This window comes from Chaetura pelagica, unplaced genomic scaffold (genome assembly GCF_000747805.2).
Source record: "Chaetura pelagica isolate M959 unplaced genomic scaffold, ChaPel_1.0 scaffold185, whole genome shotgun sequence".
Taxonomy (NCBI): Eukaryota; Metazoa; Chordata; class Aves; order Apodiformes; family Apodidae; genus Chaetura; species Chaetura pelagica.
In genome coordinates, this window is record NW_009953207.1 from 370842 (window position 1) to 389265 (window position 18424).

The 18424-nt window shown below is 44.6% G+C and overlaps 1 protein-coding gene across 1 annotated transcript in view; it reads right to left on the minus strand.

Moving 5' to 3' along the window:
• The window catches only part of INPP5A (inositol polyphosphate-5-phosphatase, 40kDa), a 198818-nt gene that overhangs the window by 136537 nt on the left and 43857 nt on the right, over positions 1 to 18424 (minus strand). The window contains exons 2-3 of the mRNA XM_009997546.1: positions 10228 to 10269; positions 254 to 354 (exon numbers count right to left, since the gene is read on the minus strand). Coding sequence (XP_009995848.1) covers positions 254 to 354; positions 10228 to 10269 — 143 coding nt within the window. The remainder of the gene's footprint in view (positions 1 to 253; positions 355 to 10227; positions 10270 to 18424) is intronic.

The window sequence follows — 18424 nt, forward strand, 5'->3', positions numbered from 1 at the left end:
TGAGGGGTTCCCGAGCCTCCCGGCACCGCCCGCTCGGGCTGCTCCGCATCTCGCCGGGACGTGGCCAGAGGAAAACCTCTATTCCTTTTCCCCATTTCTTAAGCAACGCAAAGCAGCAGCGTTGCCCAGCCACTTCCTTCTGCGCGGTCCTATGACGCGGTGCCGAGGAACAGTGTCTCCAGGCTCACACACCTCACACACCCCGTGATCCCAGTTACACCCCACGGTGTGTTCTCACTCTCCGGGTACTTACTTAACAAACTTGTCCACATGAGACATGGAAGCTTCATAGTTTTTTCCTCCAAATTCTTGACAGTGCAAAGCCATGAAGTGGGGCTTGTGTGCATGTACAACCTGGAACAGAGAAACAAAGATCAAAGTTGTACCCACAGCTCTTGGCATGCAACATCAATAGACTCACAACATGCAACAATTATCTCAAACACTTCTAGCTAGTATTCTCTTTTCATATATACTATTAATTAGTTTCTAGGCATTTAAAGCAAATACAAAGCCTCTTCCAACTCGCCTCCAGGAGAACCTCACACCATTAAGATGATGAAAACATCTTGTTTGGGAGTTGGAAGAGTTCAAAACACCTGAATTAAGTCGGGTTTTTCCACTTTAACAAAGCATCTCGGGTTTGCTGGTGACAGAACAGCAATGAGCTGCCACGCTTTGGTACTCGTGGAGCATCTTATTTACTAAAGCACTTAAAAACACACACTGTGATATATATACACACCTAATACAGGAGGCACACAAATCCATCACACTGTTTCAAGCCTTGGTCTTGTATAATGCAGGTATCTTAAATACTAAATAATCAGAACTAAGATGCAACTAAAAATCCTAGAACATACACTTTTTTGACAGGTAAGTTTTCTGCTGCATCAATCACACATTCGATGTTATTTTGTCCTAGTAGATTTTCTCTGCCTTTGGCACTTCCAGCACTGCAAAGCACATGTGAACCATCCCTGCCGCCCCGGCCTGTCCCACGGCCATTCCCGGGAGGCAGGGATGTGCAGAAGGGCGGGACTGCGGGAAGAGTCCTGACCGACACTGCAGGGACACGGGGCAGTAGCAGGGACAGCTCTCCTGCCCTGCTCATCGTTTATGCTGGCAACTCTGAAAGGAGACACGCACAACAAACCTCTGCAGCCATGGTTTTAATTATGTAAATCAATAGTAACTAACTTTTAACAGTGAAAAGGTCTTTTTAAATTATTCCTTCAAACCATGGTAGAGAGAAGTTGTCATCTGATCTGATGACAGGGTGCAAAATTCCTCATTCCTGGCCATGCAAATAATCTCGTTAGAAAATCCAGCTCAAAGGCAATGAATTGAAGATCAGCAAAATGCGAAATACAGCAGCTTTCCACTCAGCCATAGCTGATGGGAATACAGCCTGCTACTACCTACAGATCAGACAATAAATTCAGTTCATTACAGCACTTCTAGGCTAAGCAACCTTAGACTCACAAAAAGGAGGTAACAGCCACTGGGTTTTGAGTGATTTCAGACAAGTCACTTCCACTTCTGTAACTCAGCTTCCCCATCATCGAAACAAATCTTGACACCAACCTGCTCTGTGGAGCATTTTGAGGTAAGCTACTGACAAATGCTGCATACTCCCTCCCACACACACGATGTGGATCTCTGTGCACTTCAGTTAGCTCATTCATGTCAGTTTCTGCCTAACTACTGGTATGTAGCAACCTTGCTTTAAAAACAGGGCATCACCACTGAGGACTGAGGATGAGCTAGGGCCCCATAGAAACTTCACCTGAAAATAAAATAAGCAGACTATAGAACAGATAGCTAAAAAAATACCTCAAACCCAAGAAATTGCACCCAACTGCAACGTGCACATGCTTTTCCTTTGACACGTTTGATGTAACTATGAAAGCTTACATTCAGCTGATTTTATAGACTCACTAACTACCAAGAGAAAGCTTTGCTGAGGAAGTTTCTCTTAAGTATCGTGCCCACCCCCAAACACTGCAGCAAACAGGACACGTATCCAACGTGGTTCTGAACATACAAAAAATGGTTTATGGCTACAACTACCAACATTCAGGAGAGATGTTTCCACTTCCAAGTCTAAGCATCTGATTTTCAGTGAGAAATGTTAGAGACTTAAGAGCCACACTAAGCTGTGGAATCCAAAGTCTAAGGTGAACTTCTCCAAGTTGAAAGGTGCCCAGCAGGGGGGTGGGACAGGCACCCAACAGGGCGGGCAGCAGGGCTGTGGTGCACAGTGCCCATGGCTCTGCCCACACACCAGGGCACAGGGACACCACAGCAGAATCAAGCCCCATGTCCCTCCACATGCTCCTTCCTCCCCAAGGTGCTGCCTTGAGGGGCCACCAGCAGCCTGCAACCTCAGGCTCCATCAGCAACAAACTAATCATGAAGCATCCTCATGAAGTTTAACTGGCTGGTTCATTCTCTTCATTACCTTGGAGATAAATATTAACCAAACACAGCCTGTGCACTCCAACCGCGTAACAGAGCTCACCTGTGTTCCCTTGCAGGGACAACACAGACCCAGCTCTCCATGTGCTTTATTACTCCAAATCAGTTTTCGTTTCCAAGTCCTGATCTTATCTACTTGGATAGCTCTATGAAATTACCATAATAAGAAAACACTTATAACTATTTTATCTTGTAAAGCAAATATATCCAACTCTGACTGTTTCAAAGCAACACATCCAGTGACTGCTTACTAAGAACAGAGCAAAAACGTGCTGGCACACTGTGGTCCTCACTGCAGCTGTTGGCTTCATTAAGATCTCTTCTTACACAGCTAATAAAACCAATAAACTTATAACACAAAAGTAAAATAAATGGTTTCAAATGTGATTCAGGCATGAGTTATCTCACATTTATGAAAAATGAGTAACAGAGAGCCTTGAACATGGAGTCCTGCCTTGAGAAAACACTGGAGAACTTCCCTGTGCTAGAGCAGCTGCAACAGAAAACATTTCCAGATTCCAAATGGAGATGCAGGACATGGTGCGTTGTGTTCACTTTCAAATCCTTGAGAACTTGAAATCACAGCAGGTATTAAATATAAATTTTTATGCTGTTTTTTAATGAGGAAACAACGCTGGCTTAATTGCAGAGAGGCCTTTGTGGCATTCTTTGCAGGTTAAGCCATAAAAACATACCTGAATATTAGTTACATCCTCTCAAATAATAAATATCCTCCAACTAAGAGCAGATTGGCTATGCTTCATTACCTTTTACTAGTTTTCTGCTGTTATGAAAGAACAAACAGTACATAATAATGAGTAATGAATACTTCAGAGCTGAAAACTCAGAGTTGCCAGAGGTTAAAGATCACACACAAGATCACATAAACACTGAATTTGTATCTATGGCAGCACAGTGTTTTGACAAAGTTGGGCATTATTCTCAATTTCTGGATACAAAAGAACAGTGGAAATGAAGCCATGATTAGAAGTTATTTTTTGGGATATGGGTAATTGAGTAAGGTACTCCAATGTAGCTAAGTACAAATATAAAACTGGTGAAAACCAGAAAGTTCATCTTTTTCCATTCCTATAGTCATCTGTTTGACAAGAGACAGGTAAGGGCCAGGGTGGGGAGGGCAGCCTGGTGTGCTGCAGGGCAGAGAGGGGCTGGGCCTCTGGGGCTGCAGCTCCTGCAGAGTCCTTGAGCCAGATACCCAGGCTCACTTTGAACAAAAAATTAAAAATTAATATAGTAAAAATATCAAAATATGAGCTTTTAGTTTACTTGTGATCTGTGAAATATGTACATATCAATTTAGCATTTGTGGTCCTAACGGATTCAAAGTATTTGCAATTCCTGTAAGTCTGAAGGAGGAAAAAGAAAAAAGGAAAAAGGAAAAAAGGAAAAAAGGAAAAAAAGAAAAAAGAAGAAAGAAGAAAAAAAGAAAAAAGAGGAAAAAGGAAAAAGGGGTATCTTTCAGTGTGTAGTCAAGCAGCAGTAGTCCAGGTAAGTCTGCTCCTTGTATTTCTGTACCTGATACTGACAAATCTGAGTTCTAGCTCTTATGTGATTCAAGAGCCCCTGATGATGGCCATAGTGGTTTTTACTGTTACAGCATTTTGAAATTCTCTGCTCCTGGGGCAAAGTTGTCTTCTATTGATATGAATCCTTAGCCATGACAGAGAAACACTGTTAGAACTTGAGTGTTCTTCTGCAGTTAAGAAATGCTAGAAATAAGGTTGCCTATGGAATAAGAGAATTCAGTCTACTCATTAAAAAAATGTTCTTATATTATCTGCACTACATCAATAACCTGAAAGAGTTGATCCAAGCAGTCTGAAGATCTTGTGCTAAGACCCAGGGCAGGGAACCCTCGGGCTCACTCTCTGAGAAGTGGAGCCCAGTAAAGAACACGAGGCACAGGACAGCAGGGAGAGAGGGTGGAGGGAAGGGAATTTTCAGCTGCCATGGCAGTGCAGGCCTGCCCATGTCCCTGCAGGATGGTGCTGGGCAGGACAGGCTGGCTGCCCTCCCGGGAACTGTTCCTCCAAGGCTGTGCAGTGCTGAGGCACAGCAGCCCCGGCAGCTGCAGAGGGGAGCAGCGCTTCCCTGCGCCTCCAGCCAGAGCTCTGCTGCAGGGGCACGGAGCCACTAGCGAGAGGAAAAAGAGCCTGTGTGAAGGGGGTACTGCTGTACGGCCTCAAGGCACACTGGAGTGTCCACGGCTGACCAGCACCTCTGCTACATGACCACATCAGCACACCGCAGGGTGACCACAGCTGAGAAAGTCAGTATCTAGCCACTGTTACTTAAATGCACTTCAACGGTAAGCAGCAAGCTAAGGACAGGAGGAGACTGACTGGCAATTCCTGATCAGGTACCTGCCTCAGAGGTTCTCCACAACGGGCACTCTGAGCTCTTTACTGGTAATGACTCCCAGGGTCATGCCAAGTAACATCAAAGGGTTTTCCTCATGCCCTCACAAAGTAACACAGGACCAGTGTCCTCAGCTGGGTAGGCAGCTGACACCCTCTGTCACCCCATCACCCGAGCAGCTGCGAGAGGGCAGCCCACTGATGGCTCCTCACCCCATGGTGCCCCAGACCCACAGCCTGGGGCCGTGGTTCCTGCTGCCAGGTCACCGAGACACTGGGCACCGCCAGATTCCATGACGGCAGCACCAGGCCAGGCAGGTCCCCTGGGCAGCCTTCCCGAGGGAGCCAGGATGGCCCACCCAAACCCCCTCTGTGAGCCCTCAGCTTCCAGAAGTGCCCGCTGGCCCACACTCTGGATTCTCGGCCCCAGAAACCCAGCCCCAGGGAACAGCACCCGTCTGAAAAAGGCCCCAGATCCAATCCCACAGGGGTTGCTGGTGTTTGTAACAGTGTTTCAGTTAGTCACCCTGGATAGTTAAACTATCAGGATTAAGTCCACTAAAATAACTAATTAACAAACTTTCAGTGGTTGGGTTTTTGTTGTTTTCCTTCTTCTTCCTTTAGACAGGGTAATACACAAAGTTTCCATGCAGCAATACCAAGACGACCTTTAGCCTTCAGGTAAACTTTTAACTTCTGTATTACTACAAATAAAGGCTCTAAATACTCTCAAACACATTAAGCAACATGGAAAACTGCACCAGGGAAAACCAGCCCTCTGCTTCCACCTTTTCATCTAAAATGACCATCTGCCATGAATGCTACATAAAAAAAACTGCTACTAAAATAAGATTTGCAGTAGCTCCAGCTCCTTAGCTCCTCCTGCTCCAAACCCTGGGCACAACGCAGTTGAAAAAAGTACCAGGGATGTGGAAGGAAGCGGGGGGAGGGAAGAAAAAAAAATAATAACCCAAAGTAAATAAATAAACTCTGTGTGCCCCCTATGGCCTTTCATTGCAAACTGCTTCTTGGATGTCTTGAAGCTTCTTTTTCCCCTTGTGTACTCTTCCTGCAAATTGACATTATGGCTGTGAACCTGGCTACTGAGCACTTTACACAAGTGGGACAATGATCTGATTTGCATATTCTGTGGGTACTGTATCATTTGCATACCATCGAGTTCATCAAACCACCCCATTTCTGTTAAGCGCTAAACTCCTCCCATCACACACAAAATGCTCCAAATCACTGCTCTCTCCATCTGTCTTCCCTCTCCTCCCAGCAGCGGCCTTCCCTCCCAGCTGAATTTTTACTGAAAAGAGGATGGGAGTCCCCACGAAAACATGCAAGACTCAAGTGACCAGTAACTACTCATAGTTAAGAGAGATGGGGCATAATAACCAGCATTAGGGCTTCACAAAATTCTGCCTCCCTTTAAGGAGGCAAATTGTCTTCTCCTCTTAATTCCCCGTGTGATATTTACCTGATTTTTATCAAAAAGGTTGCTGCTTGTTGGTTCTCCTCCTTCCCTAAACATGTTGCTCAGTAGGCTGGACCTCTTTTCTCATAGATATTTTATTCCACTATGCCCCTATTTTCGGGGACATTTATCTTCCAGCCATAGCTTCTGTTGGTGTTTTGTTTGTTTGTTGTGGTGGTTGTTGTTTGTTGTTGGTTTTTGGTTGGTTGGTTTTGTTTGTTTTAACTGAGGAACAGAAAACTAGCCTCTTGTAAAACCACTTAGACATAATAACTGCACCTTCTGAAGAGCATCAAGCCTTGAGAAAAGAAGGCTCCAGGGAGACCTTAATACCATGTTCTAGTCCTTAAAGGGTGGCTCCCAAGAAGATGGAGACTCCCTGTTTACAAGGAGGCCCATGGAAGAGACAAGGGGTCACAGGCACAAGCTGCTTCTGGGGAGATTCCAACTGGACAGAAGAGGTAATTTTTTTTCCCATGAGGACAAACACTGGAACAGTCTCCCAAGGGAAGTGGTAGATTCCCTTGCATTGGACAGTTTTAAGTCTCATTCTGACAGGGTGCTGAGCCATCTGATATAAATTATAGTAGTACCTAGAAAGGTTGAACCAGGTGATGCTTGAGGTCCCTTCCAACCTGGCATCCTATGATTCTATGAATCACCTGGTGAATGTTTTTGATGACACTGTGTTTGAAATAGATGATGCACTTTGATCAGTTTGTTAAATATTCACAGACAGGTAGATTGGTCCTTCAGAACATTTTCCTGTTCCTAAAGCATCTCACATCTACAGCACTACTAGAAATGCTGACTTGCTTTTTTTGCAAAAGCTGGCTGGCTTCAAGCCTTCTTGCTTATCTACATGGAATGGGAATAAAATGCCCATGGCTCATACCATACGGAAAAGCATTAACGAAGCCCTCAAATGAATGCCATGTATTCAACCATCGCATCAAATGGAAAAAGAAGAGCAGTGAGGAGGAAAAGCTACACTATAAATCTGGCAATGGGAAGCAAGCAAGTTTCTGAGATGAGGCCACCCCTTCCTCCTCAAGGCTGTTGTTGTCAGTGGCACGTCAAGGGCACCGGCTCTTCCAGGGCTGCACGTGTGTGGGAAAGGCCACACCAGCACCTCCTCTGGGGAGCACACCAGCAGCCAGTACCTATAAATATCCAGAACCCAGTCCAGTTGAACTCTTCCTTCACCTTCTATTTCCCAGGGTGGGAGGGAGGGGGAAATAGCAAACAGTGAACTGATAAAAAATTACCCAGTATTTGATAGTTACATACATTTTAAACTACCAAGTCAGATGTCACCCAAAATGCAGGCTCCACTTTCACCAGACCAGAGATCAATTATCCAAGGAAAACATCGGGGAAAAGAACATCTCAGCTGTACCAACTGTGTTGCCAACAAAAGCAATCAAGTAGTATGCTACTTTATGGATTGCTCCATGGTAAACTGTCATTAAAAACAACCCTGAAAGTTTATTGAAAATATTTTTTCCTGTTTGCATTTCTTGGACAAACTGTTTAATTTAACAGCATTAGAACGCCCATATTTTCCATGTTAATAACGTAGGATATTTGAAGATCAATGGCAGAAGTTTAAAAATTTTAGCATGTGACATTTCAATGTTATTTTAGTCCTCCAGATGCTGCCACATTCTCAGAAATGCATACAGCATAATACATAAATTAAGTGACTTGTATTCACCTACCATAGTAATTAAAATCCCTTGCTGGCACTTAAAAACAAGCCCCCCCCAAATGCTCCTTCACTTTTATATTCTTTGGCATCCATTCAAAGACATGTTTCCATTATGGGTTTAATTTCTAAAAACATTTTAAACTTAAGAGTGATAATTTCCCTTCCTTTTTTGGGGAGATTATTTTGACTGCTTACAGAAGGACTCCATCCTCACAAGTTATGCAAGCTGTACTGACACAACTACATATGCAAATTGAATTCCTCAGAAGAATGGAAAAAAAATGTGGTCTGCGGTTTATCTGGGTTTCAAGTTTACGAAGAAACATGAAGAGTCATTTTCCAGTCCTTGTGAGGCACGTCAGTGTGCAGGGGCTTTCGACAGAGCCTGCAGGACTCACAGAAAAGCCGTCCTGAAGCTTCTGGGTTGCTGCCTGGCTTGGTACCAGGGCTGGGCTCTGCTACTTTTGGCACAGGCATGTTAGTCTCTTCCCTAAGGAGCTTTTAATAAAGTTTTATTCCACTTCCTACTGCGTCTGTGAACACAGAGTAACCAGCCAGCCTGCTGCTCAGGCTGGAAAGAGGAAGGGTTCAAGGCTGCAGCAGGGCACTGCTCCTCCCAACAGGCTGAGGACTGCCTGGCTAGAACCAGGGACAAGCAGAAATGGTAACTTCTCCCCCCTCCCTCCCCTTCTTGCTCTTTTTAATTTCTATTTTAAATACAGCTTCCTCAGATTGCAGATATGGAGGGCAAGGGCAGAGAGAGGGGGGTGGACATGGCAAAACCACTGCAGCAATTAACTTGACTGGCCACACGAGTCTTAATTTTCTTCCTATTTTGAATTTTATAGACAATATTCACTGGACCAAAGACAAACCACATCCAGTTACATGCCAGTGGTCCCTGCTCTAGGATACTTGCAGCTCATTCTTTTCCCCTTCTCTTCCTGTTTTCCACAAACTATCTGGAGGTGTTTCCATAGAGCTCACCCCACTTCAGTAACAAGCAAACATGTCCTTGATCCAGATACATAAATAATGAGATGCTCTAAAATTTGCAGTGATGTAGAGAGGAAGAAAAAGGCTATTTAAATGTACTTAATGTATGTTTTATTTTCTTCATAGGAAGAGTCTTTCCTGAAGCTGTGGAGAGGGTTTACAACAGAATTAGCTGAGAGAGCCTGAACAGTTTGAGCACTGTGTACATGTGGCAGTAATCAATCAAGGTAGCAGAAGAAAAATAAACAGATGAATCTTTTGTGAAGCTGGCAGATAGTGAGGAATCTAAGACTGATTACTGCACCTCAGATTTTTGCAAATCCATTCAATTTGCAAGAAAAAGCTAACTGCAGCATTTTACAACATTGCAATGGAATTACAACACTGCAATCACCTGTCTGACCAGCCAGATAACTACAGGACTTTGTCAGTTACAAAGCAGCAAAAGATAAAATACTGCTGGTATTTTTTTTCTGTGAACAATTTCATTTTAAAACTTTATCAACAGAATATTGTTGCTTTGACCGTTTTTAATAGATGTACAATGAATAAAAGAACCTGGGATCAATGGGCTGTAGCAGAGCCCTTCCCACACTTGGCAGGGATGACACGTCCCCTTGCACCTCTGCTCATCTCCCAGGGCTTGTTGACATGTCTCTGCAGGGCCTCGCAAGTCAAACAGGTCTCTACTGCAACAACGCTGCATTAAGGAGGCTTTTATGCTTAAAAAAGCCACACCCAAAATTTAGAACACTTTTTCAACATTTCCACATTGCCTAAAGAAGAACATTTTCAGGAAAGAGCAGGCAGCAGGACTGACAAATTGCAAACCAACATCAGAAATGGTTAAATTTCCATATATATGTAAATTGGACTTCGCAACAGAATTTAAAAAATTACACAAATATATTTCTTACTCAGGAGACTTAACAGACTGTCTCATGCCAAACTAAAGTACTTTTTATAAAATATCAAGCCTCTTAAGGCAGAAGGCTGTCAAGGACAATTATGTTTATATGCTGAACTTTTATAATAATTACTTAGAAATCCAGACAAATACTTTTTTAGAACTGTTCTTGACTATAAGTCAAGACTTAAACTTCACAAAGCAAAGGATCTTTACTTATTAAGCCAATAAGCAAATGGGCACACAACTCCATGGGAAATAAGTTTTTCCTTACCTGATAAAATTCCCGAAGCCAATTTTTCTGTAAATTTTCTGGCTGAAAAACAAAAGACAAAAAACTAATTAAGAATAAGAGCGATGCATTTTTATATCAACACCTATTGCTTTCTTCAGTGCATTCAAGTGCAAAGATTTTTTCACATTTAAAAGAAAAAAGTACAAACATGAGGATGTTCCTCCTCAAGCTCCAATGGACAGACCTCCCCTTTCTGTTTCTGAGTCCCTTCTCAGATTTTCACTTACAAGGTTCATTTTGTGTACAACTTCACAACATTCACACACACGTGCAGTTATCAAGCAATTAAATCGACGGACTTGATACGTATTGAAATATGTGCTTTCAAAAGTACACATTCATTGGCTGGACATCAAAAACTTCACGTGAACTGCTGCTACCCAGCTCTTGCAATCAGACTTTCCAGTTACGTGGATTTACTTCTAAGGAGCTGGTTCAGATGGACAACTGTGCCTTGGGGAGATGCTGGAGCACCTTAGAGCTCCAGACCAGGACAAACCAGGAGAAGCCTTACAAGGTTGCTACACAAGTCATGAAAACTGAAGCAGCAAACACATGGTAAGCACATAGTTCTGCCTTCTCAGAAACAGAGCCCACCCCCATGATTATGGAGGGGAATAACTCATTTTCACACATCAAATACTCAGCTACAAGAGAAACATTTGTTGAGTTTTATCTTCAACACGACTTAAGGATAATTTTTTGCATCACTGCAGGGAATAAAACCCCAAATCAGACTTTTCTCTCCCAGAAACAGCAGGAACATACATTATCTGTGGGAGGCAGCAGAACATACTGAACTGATAACCAGAGAGATGCCTCAACATCATCATGTTACCTTTAGTAACAGCCATGACACCAGCTGCCTGCAGGCAAACTCTCAGGCATGAAATGTCTGTTCTGCTCTGCTTTCCCACCAAGGGTTTTACTGCTAAATGATTGGATTTGATCTTACTACCTGAAACTTACTAATTTTTATCAACTGCTTTTTGCATGAAGATTTTCCCACATGAGGCTACAAAGATTTATAAGTAGTCCAATAATAAAATATTATACCTTTTGCCTACAAGTCTCTAGAGGTCACCTGTAAGCTGACCAGGCCTACAAGAGTTTTCTGAAAGCTAAGGGGGAAGAAAGTGCCACATTTGTCCCTTGCTATCCATCACCTCCCTTTTGTTGATCACTCAGCTCTTAACAGTTCTGGAACTCAGATGTGATTGGTGAAGAGGGAAGTCTTCCCCGCTTAGGAACAATCTTTTTCTAGTCTGGACCTCCCCAGTGTCTCCCACGGCCCCTCACCCTGTGCCTGCAGCCAACCAGGACTCATCTTGGCCCCAGCTCAGGGACATCTCCAGTCAATAAACACACCAAGCAAAACACCCGTGTCTCCCAGCCATGCCCTGCCCCTCGGCCCGACTGCTGCACCTCAGAGCCTGAAGAAGGAAGCTGCAGACACAAACAGAGCTGAAGGCAGCCAGGCCGGCAATAAAACAGTCTCTCTAAAAAGTCTCATTAACTGTTTCTTTAGCAGTTTAACTCTTTTCCTACTCATTCTGCACTTAACGAGACACCCCACCAAGCAACTGCAAAGTAGATTGTTGTTTTTATAAAAGCAGCAACAAGATGACAAACAACCCAGGAGCTGCAGTGATTTCCAGCTGCCTTCTAACCTAAAGTGATGGAGACAGCGCAGGATTTGTTTGTTTTTCTCAATCACTCTACAGAACAAGTATGAACTGGGAACATGCTTTGTATATGATTTGTTTATGACCTAAACCAAAAGGCCAGATTCAAACTATAAAGCAAGCAAGGTCTCGAGTATTGCGAAACTTCCGATTAAAATTTTCTGGTAGTTACGAGAACTAGGTAAGCAAGTCTGGGGTTGGGCCACGAGCAGACGGCAGCAGTGCTGGGTGTTTATTTTCAAAACAGAAAGTGTGGCCTTGCTCAGTAGGTAATAGGCAATTTTCATGTTAACAAACAAACAAACCCCACAAACTCCTCACTTCTCTGTTTTATTTATGCCAATCACAAAATGTCCTGGGGACCTCTTAGGTTTTAAGAACAATCCAAAATTAACAGAAGTCAGACATTTTTGTAAACCCATGAAAAGTAAGCCAAACCCCAGTTCAGCCTACACTTCCAGGCAGGAGCTTAGTGATGGTGACACAGCACCTCTAAGAATGCAAACCCAAAAGTGAGGCAAACGCATCAGAGCACAGGACCCTTCACCCAGAGCCTCCCCTCCTTTCAGACACAGTCTATGTTACACAAAACCATGGGATTAACTTAGTGTGTTTTGAGATTTTCAGTCAAACCAGACTGCAAATGTGCCAATAAGGATGGTGCAGCTATTCACATCAATTTATTTTAGCTACAGCATTTTAAGGGAGAAAAAATGCTTACCAATCAGGAATATTTGAAGCAAGTTATTCATACTTGAGGAATTCCAGGGGACAAAATAAAGCACAATCTTACTTCTGTTTTTAAATACAACCGCAAGTGGTAAAAGTTTCCCCATTTGCTACATGACTAAACAAAAACATTGTAAGATTAAACATGAAAACAACCCAGTTCATCAGAGGGAAATTGACGAGACAGCTCCAGGGCCCTCCAGCAGCTCTGCTCCTACCTCCCATATGCTGCATGAGATTGTTTTTGAGAAATAAGATCAAATATTGAAAAATTTGCCAAACAAAGTCCTGAGCAGTGACAGCAGTCCCTCAGCTGACCAACCTGCAGAGGCTCCTCACAGTGCACCATCACCCAAAGCTTACCCAATTCTTCTACCATGACCCAAACTCTTCTACAATGACCCAAATCTTCCACAACCCCCAGCATCACCCTACCCAGCCTGGGATGAGGTGGGCAAAACTATCTACTTGTTGTCTTCATTACAGCTTGGACACCCTTGGATGATAGAGAGCACCACTGTATCGACCCACACCTTCCTCTGGAGGAGGTACAAATACGTACAGAAAACTCAGAACACCTCAGAAAATTCAAGATCTCCGAACTATGCAAAATAAATCTACAGCAGCTACATTTTCTGGGTAGACCAGGAATATGTTTTGAACAGAAGCAGGAGTCAGCCCCAAGTGATGATTAAAATAAAAGCCACTAATAGCACTCCTGTTGCCACACTGAGCTGTTACAGCATCTACCAACTTACGCATTTGTGAAAAAGCAGGAGCAGCCTGCAAACAGATTCATGTGGCTGAACAGTAGCATTTGTGAAAAAGCAGGAGCCTGCAAACAGATTCATGTGGCTGAACAGTGCTTTAGAGTTTTGGGGTTTTTATTTTATGGATTTTAAAAAGGCTTTATTTTATCCTTATTAACTGCAACAATCACTACCCAGAAGCCAGTGGCCTATATTCTCTATGGAGTTGTCATCCACTTTCACCAGGTACATCAAGAGCTTCAGCTCAAGAAGAAAGAACATCATCCCACCAACAGCTGGGACAGTCCAAACCTGACTGCTGGGGAACAAAACTCCCCACAGCTCCAAACCCTCCAATATAACCCCTCTTGACACCTATCATATTTTAGATTTTCTGGCACTGGCCAGTGTTCAAACTGAAAGAGGAAAACCGAATCCAGGTCACTAAGTAGAAGTTACACCTCATTTTACTACTTTGCTTGCCTGCATGGCCTTTCAAACTCATCACAACACAGCACAAAGTCTCAGGGGGGAAGGCATTCATAAAAATCATTCCAGAACTAAGCCAGGCACAATGAGGTGAAGCAAATCATCAAAAGCTGTAGGACCTTCCTGTTTTCCTCCTGTCTTTCTTCTTATCTGAGCAGCACAAGAACACCAAGTCGCAGGCAGGAGATGGCAGCAGGGCCACCAGGTGCCAAGCCCAGGCTGAACACCCAGAGCCAAGGGGCTGGTCTAAAGCAGTTAACTCTGAAAGGGTCGTTAGTTGCACCATCCTAGGTAAGAACTAAGGGGCCAACTGATTATCACAGTTCACAACTGAGTGTTTCTGAAAGAAAGGACAGCAGGTGGCAAAAGCCCAATGAAATAACACAAATGGGTGCAGAATAAAGCTCTCTGCAGAGTAATTCCTTTTGGGATCCCAGTGAACAGGAAGGCTTGAAGAAGTGACAGAAACAAGGCAGGGCAGCAGAAACAGCACTGGAAGACACTAGTCAAGTCCCTTGGTAGGCAATTTCAGGAGATAAGAGTGCCAATGAGGTCCTTTTGGGCTGCCAACAAGGGCTCCTCTGCACAGGACCAGGAGTTTTGGGGGCCCCATGGCTGTCTCTCATGCCTGGCCTGACCCCACAGGACCCAGCCAACCCCACTCCCCTCCCTGGCCACGGGATGGACCCTGCTGTGTTCCCCACCACCATGCCACTCCCGTGGCACAGTCACATCCCACTGTGGCCAAATGCTGTGATCTAGTCCTCTGCCTCAACCCCTCCCTGGTCACCACTGCATAAATTAAAAAAATTCAGTTTTGAAGGACTGAAGATAACAATCAAGTGGGGAGATAATTTATCTTCCTCTTTTTTTTTTTTTTTTTCCCTGTTTAAAATTAGGAACGTTATATTTCATGTCTTCCAGACTTTGGCTTTTTTCCCCATCCTTTCTCTCCACACTCTGTCCTTCATTAAATTATCTCATTCTTTTTGTAATGTAACTGGAATTAATCTTTTCCTTGCCCTCAGAGCTAAATCCTTTCACACCCATCAGCTGGCACACCGATCTCCCCATTCACTAATCCAAACCCCACTCTAACAGCCTCCTGGCTTCTTGCTCTAGGTCCTTCTCCCGTGCCCATGCACAGCTCAGCTCATGCCCTTGGGACAACCGGCTCCAGCAACGCCAGGAAAGACTGACAAAAGGTGCAAGACAAAGGTCTGGGCATCCTTTCAGGAAGAGTCTCTCTCCTGAGCACCCAGTGTTTTGGGGGGAGTCAGCACCTCCTCCCTTGCCTTCCCCTGCTCAGGGCCTTGGGCTGCCCAGCTCAGCTCTTGGGGAGTCTTGAGGCTGCTCAGCCTTTGGGGGGCCCCCACGCTGCCCCCCCTGTTTAAAATTAGGAACGTTATATTTCATGTCTTCCAGACTTTGGCTTTTTTCCCCATCCTTTCTCTCCACACTCTGTCCTTCATTAAATTATCTCATTCTTTTTGTAATGTAACTGGAATTAATCTTTTCCTTGCCCTCAGAGCTAAATCCTTTCACACCCATCAGCTGGCACACCGATCTCCCCATTCACTAATCCAAACCCCACTCTAACAGCCTCCTGGCTTCTTGCTCTAGGTCCTTCTCCCGTGCCCATGCACAGCTCAGCTCATGCCCTTGGGACAACCGGCTCCAGCAACGCCAGGAAAGACTGACAAAAGGTGCAAGACAAAGGTCTGGGCATCCTTTCAGGAAGAGTCTCTCTCCTGAGCACCCAGTGTTTTGGGGGGAGTCAGCACCTCCTCCCTTGCCTTCCCCTGCTCAGGGCCTTGGGCTGCCCAGCTCAGCTCTTGGGGAGTCTTGAGGCTGCTCAGCCTTTGGGGGGCCCCCACGCTGCCCAGCACCTCCCCCAGGGTCACCTGCCTGCTTTCAGCAGCACTCAGAGCTGAGCAGGTGTCTGCAGGCTCCCTCCCCAGGAGCACACAGCAGCTTGGCAAGCTCCCTGCTCTTCAGGCCAGGCTGCTGTAGCTGAGCTCAGCAAACACCCCAGAGCCCTGGGGATCAGGATGCTAGTTTCCTCCTACCGTTCCAACCTAAGGGCACACATTTTGACTAAACAGAGCCACGAATAGCAACCCTACCCCCAAAACAAGCACGACTTCTTTCTGACTGCAGAACCACATGGGATCCACGTTAAAATAACAGGACACGTGTACCCCACCCCACTGCTCCCTTCAATTAAAAGCTGTTTTGACCTTTTCCTGGAATTGCAAATCCCACTAAAACAGCCTCTTTTCATGCTGAGTTTCCATTTGAAGTCTATTTATGGTACACTGGTTACTGTATTGGTCAGGCTTGTATGAAAATTAGTAAGCACATGGATACCACATGGGTTGGTAATATCCCAAAAACAAGCAGCTTTTCAAAACGAACATACAAGTAAGTCTCTCTTCTCCCCAGTGTTTCCATTTCCTACAGAATTACACCCAACAGCCAAAAGAAAGCTTGAAGCCTGTTGCAAAAATATATTCAGACAGGGAATAAATATCTTCTCTTTTTCCTTTTTTGAAAAGACATTTAGACATGGTAAGAAGCCTTTCAGTCACAAGGAAAAAAAAAAGGGAAGAGAACTAAATGAAACCAAATTAACAGCCTGGAAAATGTCTTTTTAGTTTCACTCATAGGGAAATGGAAGAAAGTATGAATTATAGAAAGCAGGTTCTATTTTGTGAAGCTTATTTTTAGCTAAGAATAGGCTCATTTTTTAAGCTAAAAGAAAATTCTTGACTAGCTTTGTGAAAACCCACTGAGCTCCGAACTGAAGGCGGAGGAGAATGGGCTGGGTGGACCTGGCACACTGACTTGAACAAAAGGTAGAACCAATCTGAATCTCTAAATGCCCAACTTAAACAGCCCTAAGAGCCCTATGTGAACTAAGGGATTCCCTGACTCCCTGAGCTCCAGAGGTTTCTTGGCACTGCACAGCAGCACACTGGGCCCATGGAAGTCCTATCTTCCGCAGTCCCTGGCACAGTGGCCTCTCACAGGGCACTGGAAATTACCATCTTTGTCTCTCCTGTCCAACCTGACCTCCACTGCAGAACCTGAGTATCTACTAAAAATGCAGTAAACCCCTCTTTTTTTAAAGTCTTCTCTGCTTATCTCCCTTCCTGTGAGAGGGTCTAAGTCAAGACATCATACATGGTGAGTATACGAATAGAAACCACAGGAGAGCCAAGAGCCTGAGGGTCCCTTCCAAAAACACCAGAAGCTGAAAGAGAAATACCAAGCATCTGCTACCTGTTCTGAAGGCTACGTGTTTCCAAATAATTTGAAGCTCCCTACAAACTACCCTGCACACGTGAGACATCAGCACTTCTTAAAACAACAGAAATCATGGACCTGGACTGAGAGACACACCAAGAGACAGATCTGCCCAGCCAGCAATGGAGCCTGCAAAAGCAGTAGCAAACAGGAAATGCAGCCTAAAACAACCACGGCAAAGGGTAACCTGTTAGAGTAAATAAGCTGTTCTGGCCACATCTTAGGAAAATATCAGGAATGATGTAATCAAACTGAAAGTGATGAAGTAGCCATAGGTGCCTTCCTCTTCAAAGGAGCTGGAGATAAAGAGGTGTGTACTGCAACTGACGGCAAGGTCAGGATTTAGTCTCATCTCTAACAACACTAGACAGGGAAGGAGAATGAGCTGCCTTCCTTTAACTCCTAAAAAGTTATGGTAGCACATAGTGTCAGGATTTCAGTCTAGATAAGATCTCGCAAACCCTCAGGACCTCACTAGCCTTGAAACCAACATAACAGGTTATGAGAAGACCCCAAAACTAACAAACAAAAAAGCAAACAAATATCCACAAAATCAAGGCTAGAAGTGGACACCTGATGAACAGCAGATGAAACAGGTTCTAGCTCTTCAGCTGCTTCAGCTGGTGAGGCAAATGCCACAAAGGCACTTTAAAAAGCAAAAGAAAAACTTGCCACTAACACTAAGCTTCAGCAGTTATCTCTTGCACAACTGAACCCAACTGTACTCTTCACAAATAGTTTGGACAAACCTTTGGCTTTTGAACAGCCAAGACACTGATGTGGCCTTTGAGGAACAAAGGCACAGCTGAGCATCCACACACCTCCAGAACACAGAAACACAGCTCCATGAACAGCAAGCAGGAGAGAGGCCAGAGACAGTGGGTCTGTCAGAGGAAGCAGCAGATGAGCAACTGAGCCTCTGGATTTTGGGGGAAGCTGTGGGGCACTCTTTGGTGGAGAGCGGGTCAATGCCTCCACCAGAGGATGTAAATGACCCCTGGAATTAAGCCTGGAGATTTTGAAGGGCTGAGTGTCCTGTCCACAGCACCGGGTGAGGCAGGGGAGCATGGCCTTAGCACCACTCTGGCACCGAGGAGTCGGGACAAATGCCTTCTGCATGGACAGGCACCCTGCAGAGCACCAGGAGCTGCACAACGTGCACGATGGCTGTGGCAGCTGCTGCCACCTGATGGACCTGGCAGAGAAACCACAGGC